The sequence below is a fragment of the Lutjanus erythropterus genome, chromosome 3 (assembly GCF_056507025.1).
Source record: "Lutjanus erythropterus isolate fLutEry1 chromosome 3, fLutEry1.hap2, whole genome shotgun sequence".
In the NCBI taxonomy this organism is placed as follows: Eukaryota; Metazoa; Chordata; class Actinopteri; order Lutjaniformes; family Lutjanidae; genus Lutjanus; species Lutjanus erythropterus.
The window spans coordinates 41,904,231-41,918,647 of NC_139319.1; the positions used below are offsets into that span (position 1 = coordinate 41,904,231).

General features: G+C 38.5%; 2 protein-coding genes and 1 pseudogene across 2 annotated transcripts; 2 read left to right on the plus strand and 1 right to left on the minus strand.

Moving 5' to 3' along the window:
• Positions 1 to 8,016: 8,016 nt before the first annotated feature.
• LOC146330726 (histone H3) lies at positions 8,017 to 8,510 on the minus strand. Its single transcript, XM_084746839.1, has one exon. It carries the CDS (start codon positions 8,472 to 8,474, stop codon positions 8,064 to 8,066), a length of 411 nt encoding a protein of 136 aa, XP_084602965.1. The 5' UTR covers positions 8,475 to 8,510; the 3' UTR covers positions 8,017 to 8,063.
• A 302-nt stretch (positions 8,511 to 8,812) lies between these two features.
• On the plus strand, positions 8,813 to 9,276 carry LOC146330727 (histone H2A-like). The gene has a single exon (XM_084746852.1). It carries the CDS (start codon positions 8,843 to 8,845, stop codon positions 9,224 to 9,226), a length of 384 nt encoding a protein of 127 aa, XP_084602978.1. The 5' UTR covers positions 8,813 to 8,842; the 3' UTR covers positions 9,227 to 9,276.
• A 2,738-nt stretch (positions 9,277 to 12,014) lies between these two features.
• Positions 12,015 to 13,501, plus strand: LOC146330728 (histone H1 pseudogene; annotated as a pseudogene).
• Positions 13,502 to 14,417: the final 916 nt, after the last annotated feature.

Genomic DNA, 14,417 nt, shown 5'->3' on the forward strand with positions numbered 1-14,417 from the left:
TAATCCCACCACTATTTTCTCTTTTGCTGATCCGAAAAATGATCCGAATTTATAATATTCATATTCAAGTTCATAGATTTGATATTTATATACTAGTTGAAAACAGCCCTGTGAGAAATCCATAGTAAAGTTCATAAAAAGTAAAAAGTTCATAGAATTAAAATTTATGGAGTAGTTCAGACTATTTCATCCAGAAAGACCTCTGGTTAGCTAGCTCATTTAAAACATGTAAACTTTTTTGACCCTGCCTCTTAAAAGAATCGCAATCAAGAATCGTTAGGAACCAGAATCGAAACGAGGAATCGGAATCGGAACCGGAACCGGAATCGACGATGCCCAACCCTGTCAACCACTGTAAACAGCTAATGCAAATTCTCACTTCATACATCTAGATGTATATACATGCATTTTCTTATTTTAACCCCCCTGTTATGAACAGATGGATGGATTCAGACATGGCAACAATGAGACATCTGCTTTGCACCAGGTGTAAGATAGAGCCCTCATTGGTTTGCATGTCACCTCTTCAGGTTTACTGCAATTATACAAGACATCAGGTAGTTGTGTGTAATCCATGCCTTCTTCTATTTTCTTCCCTTTTAAAATTGGTCAACATACATTCTTTACTTCCCTCTTCTCCTCGGCCACAGTATGATAACATAAATGCTGAAATACTGGGTGACTGGCACAAACAGAACAGAGCACGTCCAAGTTGAAGTCAGAGCACAGTATGTCTGAGGATATCTATGCCAAGCCAGACCTCAGCAAAAAAGGTCGATTTCAGACTGGTGAAAAGAAAGAAGAGGAAGATGAAGAGGAAGAGAGTAGAAAGGAGGGCATCTGTGATAACACCGAGAATGGAGTAATTTATTACAACTGCTGGACAGAGAAGAGTACTCCACCGAAACCACTGGACAGCACCACTTACGACCAACAGAAAAGTATCAGTCTATCGATCTATCTATCCTTGTTCTGTCTGTCTGTCTGTCTGTCTGTCTGTCTGTCTCATGTGTCCTACATACATGGGACACTGTGTTTAATATTACCTGATATGAACCTTAGAAACATTACATTTTTTATTCAGGTATTTTGTTTTTCAGTTATGAGTTACTATAAAAATTGGACATCATGTCATCATGTTCGTATTTGTTACAGTAAATTTGTGAATGTAGGACGACAGGATGCTTGATATCAAACATCACATCACTTAACTAATTCATTTTAAAATAAACTCTCATCAGCTGTGTTTATTTGTGTCCACAGACACTTCAGTCAGTCTGTCTGAGGATGTCTATGTCAAGCCAGACCTCAGCAAAAAACTTCGATTTCAGACAAGTCAGAAGAAAGAAGAAACACAGACATCTATTCTTACTTCAATAATGTCATGACTGCAGTTGATCCAAGTCCCCTAAAGACGACTCTACCCAGAGCTGCTGGAGTGTTTCAGGGACTGTGTTTGAGCGGGATTATAATTAACCTAGTAACTTTGCATTTGGAAACCCTCTTCACAGGGTAAAAGTCTTGGCTCCCTGCCACTGTATGTGGGCATTCTGAAACGAAAACATATTAAATTCATAAAGCTTAATACTATGTTAAACAAGCCTTTACAGAATGTTAAGAGGTTATTGAGATCACATGGTTTATACTGTCATACAGTATACAGTCTTGCAGTGTCCTGGGGGTGTGGGTCACTTTCTCACAGCTCAGAGTAAAGTTCATTTGACTGTGAAAAACAAAAAGAGCTCATTGTACATTGTACAATCTGCTCCAAAATTACTTGATAGTGGCACTGTCTGTGGACTGGACACACTTACTGTATGAATCAGGGGAAATGTGTAAAACAGTCAAACACACACATGAGTGCATTTGGCAAAATATTGGTTATTGTACTAAAGACCACCTAAACTGAGAGAAAGTCATGACCAAGACTAGATCGATGTGAGTCTCATTCTACATAATACACTCAATAAAATGTGGAGCATTCAAACCATAAGCACTTAAGGTTAGAGCTGCAACTATGAATTGATTGGTAATCAAATATGAAATTAATCTAGTCTTTTCTAATAAATAAAAAAACATACAAATTCTGAATTCAGCTTCTTAAATGTGAATATTTTCTGGTTTCTTTACTCCTCTCTGACAGTGAACTGAATTTCTTTGAGTTGTGAACAAAACAGAACATTTGAGGACGCCATCTTGTACTTTGGAAAACACACCTCTCAATCTTTTTCACCATTTTATGAGATTTCATGGATCAACAAATGGTTGATTAATTGACAGATTAATCAATAATGAAAATAATCGTTAGTTGCAACCTTACTTTATTTATCATACAGTGGTGTGAAAAAGTGATTGCCCCCTAAACCTAATAACTGGTTGGGCCACCCTTAGCAGCAACAACTGCAATCAAGTGTTTGCGATAACTTGCAATGAGTATCTTACAGCACCGTGGAGGAATTTTGGCCCACTCATCTTTGCAGAATTGTTCAGCCACATTGGAGGGTTTTCAAGCATGAACCACCCTTCTAAGGTCATGCCACAGCATCTCAATAGGATTCAGGTCAGGACTTTGACTAGGTCACTCCAAAGTCTTCATTATGTTTTTCTTCAGCCATTCAGAGGTGGACTTGCTGGTGTGTTTTGGATCATTGTCCTGCTGTAGAACCCAAGTTCGTTTCAGCTTGAGGTTACGAATAGATGGCCGGACATTCTCCTTCAGGATTTTTTGGTAGACAGTAGAATTCATGGTTCCATTTATCACAGCAAGTCTTTCAGGTCCTGAAGCAGCAAAACAGCCCCTGACCATCACACTACCACCACCATATTCTACTGTTGGTATGATGTTCTTTTTCTGAAATGCGGTGTTACTCTTACGCCAGATGTAATGGGACACACACCTTCCAAAAAGTTCAACTTTTGTCTCACACTTTTTCACACCACTGTATATGTGTGTTTAGAAATTGTTTGAAATTACAAAGGACTCAAGATATTGGCTGCATTTGAAACAGGAAGTTTTACATCAAATAATAGTAAATTTCAAACCTATTATTTAAATAGATAAATTTGAATATATTGCCCAAACCTAATAGGCCACAACCCCTTACATATGCCCATACAACCATCATGAAGACTTACAAAAATTGTCAAATCAAATGTATGGATTTACAAACAGTAAAACACACCTTTCCTTTTCCGTGTTCCGCATAATGTCTTGTCTTGTTGTGTTCTCTGACATTCATGATGAAACGTCCTTCTGACCTGCCTCTGTTCCCAGAGTAAGTGAGTCAGTATGGAAAGTATTTTGGAATGTGTGGTTGTAAAAATGGTAACTGTTACACACACAATCGTTGTTACTTACATGTGATGTACATATGTAACACTAATGTGATGTTATGAGCTAATGATCAATATGATGAATTGATTTGGACCCCAGGAATATTAGCTTGTCTCAATGGCACTAGTTAATGGGGATCCTTTTTAAATAAATAAATAAATAAATTTAACAGGAGACTGTTCCCAAGATGGTGTCACATGATGAAGATGTGAAGATTTCTATCGAAACTGTATCATTAAAAAATACAGCATGGCTAATTTCCTTGTCTCACTATACAATTTGAATGTGCTGTACTGGCATCAAAGTTCATCAAACTATGTTGCTAATGCATAGTAATATTCTGTGACATACATTCATATAATTCATTGTGTGCATATTCACTCCTAGCTGTGATGTCAGGGTTTATTACAGTTGTTTTCTACACAGTTAATGTCATAAACACAGTGTACAATAAAGGCTGTTCAACATGAAGACTAGAATCTTTGTTTGTTTGTCTTCAGTTTAGGGCCACATGAGCTTATCAGCCTAAATGAGTCTCATGATTTACCTGTATGACTCAAGTTTTAATGCATTTCTTGGTCATTTGTGATGTCAAAAACTCAGATTTTACATGCAGTCAAAAACTAAGTGTGTATCCTACTTGAGTTACAGAAGTGCACCAAAAAGTGTCTCATGCTGCTGTCAGCTGAACAGTCAATCACAGTGGACAGCAGTAGAGGAGGTTGTACCACCGACTACTGCCTGGTTCAAAAGTGGTTCAGCCAATTTCACTGATGGCTGAAATACATGGGGCTTCGATGTGATGCATCACATAGGAAGAGCAGAGCAGAGATTTTTACATAGACTGTCTCTGTTGTGTGCCGGTTGTGTTTTCTGAGGAGATTGTTATTATTGTTGCAATGACTTGATGTTGTGTTCTCTTACTATTGTTATTACTGAAGCTGCTGTGTCATGAATATGTTCTATTTTGTAATTGTGTTTCTTATATAATAGTGTCTTTTAGCAGAGAAATTATTCTGTTTCCTGCCCAGGGACTACAGATGAAAATTAGCTTACTGCTAACTCTTGTGCGGCTAAGTAGCTGTCCCTGTTAAACAAACAAACAAACAAACAAATTTAAAGAGGGACAGATGACAGATACTCGACTTTGTTGTGTGAATGTTGGGTTTTGACAGATGCAGCTGGTTATGTAGGGTTTGGAAGCATAGCTATATCAACTGGTACTGAATTTATTAACTCCTTTTTTTAAATTGCAATCTATAACACCCACAAGATTGCTCTGCTGCGTCACATTACCTCTCGTACAATGATGTACAAACCATTTTCAAACAGGTTTTACTTGTTTTTTTTTTTCCCCAGAATTAAAAAAGCAGTTTTTACTTGTTTGAGGGCGATATAGCTGTACAAGAGGAAAAAATAGACAAGCTATGTAAAAAATAGAGATGAGCTGTGCAATAGCTGCACAGCTACAGACAGTTTCCAGCTCTCTGCTGGAAACATGTTGTGGCTGAGGTGTTGTGCCACATTTGTGCCCCATGCAGCTCCTGCATTGCCCTGTGTACAATGATGCAGTTAAATACAAGAGTACTAAGATTTGACTGACAAATAACTTGAATTACTGTTCTTTCGGGGGCAGCTCCACTCTTAAGAAATATTTCATACTTTAAAGTACTCAATTACTCTCCTTAATTTTTCTTTGTATGTGATGATTTAAAGTAGCCTGGGAGTTAACTTTTCAAGCAGAATTAAATTTATTGTTGCACGAGGGAAACAAATCATACATAACTTCAGGTAACTTCAAAATGCTTTACAGTACAGACTTGAACTTTATGCATTACAACTATCTTACAAAACTCTCTAAAGATATTATCCCAATGCCATTAATTTAACACTGGAACACAATTTAGATACAGGTTTACTCTGCCAACATACCTGTCTCTCTCAGCTCCAAATGCAGACTGAGAGAGAGTTACTTCTGGGGCGTTCGTTGACAAAAATACAAAACCTTCTCATGAAAACAAAAGCATGTAAATATTAGTCTTTTTCATAATACTGTAAACAAACTCACAACTATGTTATGACTGATCCAACACAATACCTGAGTACCAAACAGATCAATCTAAGTACTTGAAATCTTTACATTCCTCCTCTTTTCTTGCCTGCTAATTAGAATATATAGAATAACAGAGCTTAAAGTTAGAATACCTGAACACACTATTACACTAATATATCAGCAGATATTTGATATTTGATAAAATGTCATTTCCATAACAGTCATTTTCAACTCTCTGTTGATGGAAAAGAGATATTATGATGGAAATGACTGCCTGTGTTTTAAATGGTTATATAACTATAACTTACGTAACTAAAAATATTCTATGTTCAACCAGCACTTGTTTTGTAAAAGAGGAGTGATCTGTTTAAATGTTTCATATACTTAAGTTTTGCATTGTGTTTTAAAAATCAAATTTAATTTATTTATTTTATCTTCTGTTTTAACTAACTTAAGAGGACAGAAGGTTTTGTTTGTTTCATTTAAACTTAAAAATGTATATTTTTTCAAAATTATTTTCTGTTTGATTTCATTTTGAAGTTCTCACAGATCATAAATGTTTGTTTACAGATGTTTCAAGCTAAAAATGACAAACTGTCTTTTGTAGTTTCTTTCAGCCAATGGAAAATATTTAAAAATCTGAAAATAATTTCCATGTATACATTTGCTCACATCTGTCTGTTTCATTTCATTAAAAAAATTATATATTAAAAAAAAAAAAAGATACAATATTTAAATATTTTCAGCACAACTACTATCAGGAAGTGTTTCTATACACCTATCCTCTCAAATGAGACTGATGTAGAAGTGGAAATACATCCAGGCGCTCTGTAACAAGAACAAACAAACTCTCTCTCTTTCATTCAAACAAAAAACGGTAATGGTGACGGCATGAGAAAGACAAACTGAAATCTCAAGGTGTAATTATAATTATTCATTATTCCAGGTAGCTTTTAAAGTTGAATTGTTTTTATCATGGCGAAAAATACCATATAATTCATGTATATATACTGCCTCTGAGGACAGAAAGAAATCTCAATTATTTAACAGAGAACTCCTTACAGTTATCTTCAATCTAATTTTATGCAGTGATTTTAATACAGTTGCATCAGAAAATGACAACAGCTGTCCTTTTTGTTTTTGATTGTATTTCTATGCTGAAGTTTTTATAGGTGTTTCTATAGACTTTATGTATCAGAGTGGTTCTACAAGCATCAGTGCATCATTAGATGGTTTCAGAGAGTTACAAGCTTCTGAAAATGATACTGATACTACTGATATTAGAAAATGTACTTTGTAATTTATACTTTTGAATACTTAAGTATTTTTAAAAACGCACTTTTCAATACTAAAGTATTTTTTAAAAATGTACTTTTGAATACTTAAGTATTTTTAAAAGCAAGAACTCTAGCACTTCAACTCAAGTAAATTTTTTACTGAGCAACTTTCACTTGTAGTTGAGAAATATTTGACCAGCAGTATCTATAATTTGACTGGGGTTGAGTACTTTGTCCACCACTGCTCCTCACTGACTGTCCCTTCACTTCCCTGTCGTTTCCTTTCTGTCTGTTGGTTGTTAGAATCAGGACAAAGTGGAATTAGAGCCCAAAGTTCAGTTTGCAACAACGAAAATCAAAGAGGAACCGAAGTAAGTAACATGTTGTGTCTGTGTGTCAGTCACCTCTGCTCCGTGTCAGGACCATGGACAGCACAGCTGTCAGGCTGCTACACACAACAGCTCACAGAGCATAGTGTTAATTAATGTTCACAATTATAATGTAATGTGTGAATAAACTCACAACATTGGAATATTTTCTCTATTATTATTATTTGAGGAGCATCATGTTTTAGAGCTGCCCTCAAATGTTCCAGATTAGACTTTCAGGGGAGTTGATGATCTTTTCAGGTGAGCCGAGCTCCTCTTAGCTTCCCCGTAATTAGAAGCATGTTCTTACCTTACCTCTTAATGAAAACCAAGTCCTGTCCAGTCCAACTGCATCTTTTGACCCTCTGAAGCTGTGTGTGTCCTGAGTGTTCTAAAGGCTCCCTGTTATATATGGTTCTAACCAGGTTCTAGAATGTTGACGAGTCATCAGAGGAACATCTTCAAAGGAAGTCTGTGACGTCACAGTGGCTGACACACACACACACACACACACACCCTGCATGAACAGTAAATGTGAAAAGTAATATTGCACGTGCCATTGCTATTTTATTTTGCTATCAAATACTTTTATGAGTGTATGGCTATATTACAAGGGCATTTTTCCTGTTGCTGCGATTATTCTATACTTTTTTTAAAATATGAAAACCTAATTAGTTAAACCTAATATTGTTAAAACACCACTTAGTAATTCCTGTGAATATGTAATAATGTTTGATATAACCAACATATGAAATATTTCACTGCGGGGACTAAACACATTTGTCGGAGAAACATTTTCAGATTATCATCATTATTATCATCGTTGTTGTTGTTGTTGTTATTATTGTTATTATTATTATTATTATTATTATTATTATTATTATTATTATAGTAATATTTTATTTTTGGAGGAGTTATAATTGAAGTAACTGAAGGTGTTAAAGCTCGGAGCAGCAGAGGAAGAGTGTCTTCAGAGAGAGTGAGGTGGCTCTTAAAAGAGCCGTTGTGTTTGTGGAGCAGCAGCAGATAGTTTAAGCTCTCTCTCCGCGGATGCGACGGGCCAGCTGGATGTCTTTGGGCATGATGGTGACTCTCTTGGCGTGGATGGCGCACAGGTTGGTGTCCTCAAAGAGTCCGACCAGGTAAGCCTCGCTGGCCTCCTGCAGAGCCATGACAGCGGAGCTCTGGAAGCGCAGGTCGGTCTTGAAATCCTGAGCGATCTCTCTGACCAGGCGCTGGAAGGGCAGCTTGCGGATGAGCAGCTCGGTGGATTTCTGGTAGCGACGGATCTCTCTCAGAGCCACGGTACCGGGCCTGTAACGATGAGGCTTCTTGACGCCGCCGGTGGCCGGGGCGCTCTTACGGGCAGCCTTGGTGGCCAGCTGCTTCCTGGGAGCTTTGCCTCCGGTGGATTTACGAGCGGTCTGCTTGGTTCTTGCCATCGTTCCTTCTTTCTCTCAACAGAAGTATGAAAAGTAAAGACACGAGACACGCTGCTCTTAAACTGTGGGACCGGCTGGGATCATGACGCTGCTTCAGACCTCCGCCTCCTGATTGGTGAGAGGCTCCTCTTGGAGCTCAGCACCGACAGGAGGGGCGACCCACCGCCCGAATCTCCGCTGCTGATTGGAGACAAATGTGTTCAAAAAGTCCGCCACAATCCAGAGCGGTCGACCTCTGCTGGAGGCTCTGCTGTGGTTGGTCTGACGGACCCCAGACCCCGTCCGCGCGCGCTCCCTGAGCATATAATTGGGGTTTGACTGTCTGGTCTTCAGTTTCTGTTAGTCTCGACTTCGGAAAGTATCCAACAATGAGCGGACGAGGAAAGACCGGTGGTAAAGCCAGAGCTAAGGCAAAGACCCGCTCCTCTCGTGCTGGGCTCCAGTTCCCAGTCGGCCGTGTTCACAGGCTGCTGAGGAAGGGCAACTATGCGGAGCGTGTGGGTGCCGGCGCCCCCGTCTACCTGGCGGCCGTGCTGGAGTACCTGACCGCTGAGATCCTGGAGTTGGCTGGAAACGCTGCCCGCGACAACAAGAAGACCCGTATCATCCCCCGTCACCTGCAGCTGGCTGTCCGCAACGACGAGGAGCTCAACAAACTCCTGGGTGGAGTCACCATCGCTCAGGGCGGCGTGCTGCCCAACATCCAGGCTGTTCTGCTGCCCAAGAAGACCGAGAAGCCCGCCAAGAAGTAAAGCTGCTGGATCCTCAACCAGACCCCAAAACGGCTCTTTTCAGAGCCACACACTCTCCTCATAAAGAGCTCTGTCTTATGTCTCATGCACACAAACACACTGGAACTCTCACCATGTCTTACTAATGTTGTGGAACTCTGAAAATCATTTACAACCACAGTGGCTTTTCACCACACATCATCTTCATTAAGCTGCAGGAGTTTACAACAACTTTCTTTTCATTTCCTCTCGCAGTAGCGGCTGTTCTCTCCGCCATCGATCAAGTAACGCCAACTATCCGTCATTTAACAGTCCAGTCAGTGAAAACACCAACTGTTACAATTATTACTAAAATGACAAATCAAACACAACAGACAACAACACGTTTTCTCTGAGGGAAACTACATTACAGTCCACAACTGTCAGTGCGTCATGACGCGGAGTTAAAGTACAGTAGATAATACAGTCATCACTCACAACATGTTGAACAACACAACATGAAGAAATTCAATATTTCAAATGTTTCACTCTTCTTTCGCGCATTTTATTTTTGTCACATTTACTTGACACTAAAAGAAACCTACAAACATTAATGGTAAATCAGTCATTATTTGTATGATATAAAAAGTGGCCTAGCATAATTCTAAAATTGAATATTGATCTAATAAAAACCGCCCATTTTAGTGAAATGTATCATATGTTGTAAGAACTATTAGTATTTTATGTCTTTTTTCATAAAAAAGAACAGCTGTCCCTTTGGGTCACCCTCATTTCCACCACACTGGATAAAATGCAGATTCAGGGAGGAAAAGACATACTGTGATGGAAATGATGATGTCAGTGTTATAAATGTGTTTTATTTGGGTTCTACAACTACAAATATTTCATGTTCAGTTAAAATGTTCAGTCAAACACTTAATTAGCTCTGTTGTGGACCATGAAGGAAGGAGAAGAAGAAAACCTGGGTCCATATGTAAGTTTGACAGATACACACTTCATGTCTTCTGCAGAGAGAGATACCAATATTAAAATGCAGGTGCAGCACCGCCACTGAGTCCATGTTTAACGTGAATGCAAACCATTCTGTATTATAAAATAGGCTTGTTCTATTGAAAAGTTTGATTTCATTTAGTTTCACATACTGTTTTAAAAAGTATATTTAAAATTCATTTTATAATCCATTTGATCTCACTTTCATTTAAAACCTATGAAGACAGGAGTTTCATTCTGATCTTAAAAACTTTTTAAAACTTTGTAAAAAGTTGTTTGATTTCATTTTGAAGTTCAACTCATAGATTATAATGTTAGTTTCAAATAGTTGCCTTTTAAACACATGGAATTTAAAGTGGGGATTATTTTCATAATCACAAATTAATCTGTTGTTTTTGTTTTTTGATTCATTAATAATTGTTTCGTTTTGGTTTTTCAAATTTCTTGTTTTGTCCACAGCCCAAAGATATTCAGCTTAATGTCATGAAGAAGTAAAGAAAGCATTGAAGAAGCTGAATTGATGATCTCAATAGATGGTGATTAATGTCATAATTGATAACTTGATTAATTGTTGCAGCTATAATTTCCAGATGTGTACATCTAAAAATGACAAACTGTCTTTGTTTATTTTAATTGTTTTCTATTTTACTTGTAGTAAATCCAATCTATACAATTAGCTTGTATGTTTCAGAACATAAAGGTCCATTTTCAATGAATTTTCTGTCACCTGATTGAATGTGAATTAATGGTTTAAGTTTAGTTAACAAAGTTCACTTTGAAAATGGATATTATTTTATGTCAGAAATAATCAAAGTCAACATTGTTCATTAATGTTGTTTGTCACATGTCATTTCTAACACATGTGGTCTTTTCCATCACATCATCTCCATGACAACACATATTTTGAAGCAAAATTCATAAGAAATAACACAATAGTCTGAAATTTTTCTGTGTTTTTTAAAATTGAGCAGCTAATATTACAAAAAAATCACACACACACACACTAACCTGCAGAGGTGAAGGTGTGTGTTTGTATTAGTTTGTGACTAAACACTAAAGATGAATAGTGACATTAATGTCATTTTAATCATCTTTATTTATAGAGCTCTTTTCAAAGTCCACATTACAAAGTGCTTCACAAAGGCAGCAAAAGAAAACAGACAGGTTGGAAAGTCAGCAGGTTTTTAATGGAAACACAAAACATGATGTGAAAACAAACAAACAAACAAAACAGTACATTACAGCTGTTGTGTGAGAATTAAAGAAGTTTTGTAACATTCAGCATTCATCAGTGTGACTGTTACATTTAAAAACATGTTTTTGTTCATTAACAGTAGAACTTAACAGCTGATTGAAATGAAAAGTCGTCCTCAGTGAGCAGCTCTGATACAAGTCTGGCACCAGAAGCCTCGGCCATCATCAGTGTGTTTGCTGCTACCAGAATAACTTGACTTTCTTACAAAGTGATGATCAACAGATGCTTGTTTTTACTTGGAGTCTGTGAACAAACACGTGGAGCAGCTGAAAACGGCTTTTGATGGAGCTCGGATGGATTTTCAAACATTTTAGGAGAGAAATGAGTGAGAAAAGTGTCTGAGCAGCGCTGGACGCGGCGGTGAATGTGTGAGTTTTAGAGGCTCCTCAAAGAAAAAGCAGAGAGCATCAGAGCTCTGCATGACGTCAATATAAAGAGACACAAGTCCACTATCGACTCCTTCACTGTCAGTCTTCAGAACTTGTCCCACATTTAGTCTGGACTCTTTTATCGATGAAGAGAAAACACAAGTGACACGACATTCACACCGCTCAGAGGAGCCACGGGCACCTGGACTGAGTCTCCACGGTTCTCATGGTGTGTTTAAGTGCAGCCTCCGGCTCTGGACTCTTCATAGTCCAGTCAGACTCGTGTTGTCGTGATCAGGATCAGATCATTGAGAGAGAAAATGGCAGAAGTAGCTCCAGCTCCAGCCGCCGCCGCTCCGGCTAAAGCAGCCAAGAAGAAGACTCCCAAACCGAAGAGGACTGGTCCCAGCGTCAGTGAACTCATCGTCAAAGCTGTGGCCGCATCCAAGGAGCGGAGCGGCGTGTCCGCGGCCGCCCTCAAGAAGACTCTGGCTGCCGGAGGCTACGATGTGGACAAGAACAAGGCCCGCGTCAAGACCGCCATCAAGAAGCTGGTGGTTAAGGGAACTCTGGTCCAGACCAAGGGGACCGGGGCCTCCGGCTCCTTCAAGATGAGCAAGAAGGCGGCTGAGCCGAAAAAAGTCAAGAAGCCTGCAGCCAAGAAACCCGCTGCTAAAGCCAAGAAGGCCGCAGCCAAGAAACCCGCGGCGGCTAAAAAACCCAAGACCGTAAAGAAGACAGCAGCCGCTAAGAAGTCTCCGGCGAAGGCCAAGAAACCCGCGGCGGCCAAGAAAGCAGCCAAGAGCCCCAAGAAGGCCACCAAGAGCCCCAAAAAGGCCACCAAGAGCCCCAAGAAGGCCCCCGCAGCCAAGAAAGCCCCCGCTAAGAAGGCTGCCAAGCCTAAAGTCAAGAAGGCAGCACCCAAGAAGAAGTGAGCTGTCATCACTTTAAACAAACCTTCACACAAAAGGCTCTTCTAAGAGCCACCACGTCATCATTAAAGAGCCTCTTCCTCTTTTTATTGTCCTTATTAACAACAAACATATTATATATTCATTATACGACTTAACGTTTAAAAGGACGTTAAAGTCATCCATTGTTTTCATGCGCGCGGGAACGTAGGTTAAACTGGGTGTTGCCCTGGAAACAAGAGCAAGGGAGTTTACTAGCGTGCGCGTATTAATCAATTCACTTGTCTCCACTTAACATTCATGTCTTGTTATAAACAGTTATAGTGCATTATTCAGGTAAATATTTACTGAACCTCGTCATGAAATGATACTACAGCAGAATAAATAACACGATCAAGACTCAAAGTCGCAACATTTAGGTCTAACATATATGAGCTCATTACAATTGTGGTCTTTTATTCAACATCTTCTCACTCGTGACTGGATTATCTACTCTACTTTGATCCCACGGAAGTTTCTCCGTCATGACGCACTCAAAGTTCACCAGAGAAAACGTCCTGCTGTCTCTTCCCCGCACTTTCTAATATGAATACACTCGCTGAAATATTATTCCAGAAACAGATGATTAGTTTGCTTTAATGACTTTTCTGGATGTTTTCAACATCCAATAGTCACCATGTTTTCCCTCTGTCATTTTGTCCATAATGAATTACCGTCTGCAGTCAAGTCACTGCAGTGCTTTAAATAAAATAAAAATAAAGATTTAAATGTGCCTCTTTATTTCAGAAATGAAGTCAGTGCACCTTAACAGACACCAGAGTGGAACCCTGAGATTCTCTCAACAAATTAACAACATTTTGAATTTACAGAAGAAAATCAACAATGAGTCAAATTCACTATAAATCTGCCTGGAGAAATACAGAGGAAGAATAAACAACATGTAGACCTTCAGACAAACAGCTGTCGACTCTTTCAAAAACACTTCTACAACTACACAAAAAATAACTAACAAGGAAAAGAACTCGGTGCATTTTAGCAGCAACCAGAATAGACACCCGAATTTCCTTTCAACAAATTAAGAAAACGTTGGATTTTTTCGAGTAGGGGAGAGTTGGGCATCTTGTCACATGGCTACGTTGACAGACGTTATATCTCCAAAACCACCGTTGACAAGTCATTTTTCTCTTGACATGCAATAAATGTGATCTGAGGTGAGAACAATTTTCAGAATTTTCAATCAAATCAAAAGAAAAAAACAAGAACTAAAATGAAATATTTATGTAATAAACCTTTCATAAATCAGTGCAGTCAATGATATTGTTTTTATACAGTATAGTGCAGAGTAAGTGTGTATTTTGATACTTAAATTCAAGTCATATATTAAAGTTACTTTGTGATGTAACGAGCAACAACACATGTGACTCTGAGGCAAGTTGTCTCAATGACTTTGCTGCAAATGGTTACATGTCACAATTTTCCCCAGTGTGCAGATCTGACCACAGCCCTGAAGAAACTGACTCTGTTAGCTGCTACAGTTGAGTATTATTAGTTTTAATCATATTCACTTACTGAAAATATCAGTGAGTTTAAGTCACATTTTAGTCTCTTGTTTTTGATGATTTAGTTGTAACTTTTTTGGTGCTTTTTGTTCAAAACTGTTTATTCTTCATCCTTAAAACTAAAGTTCT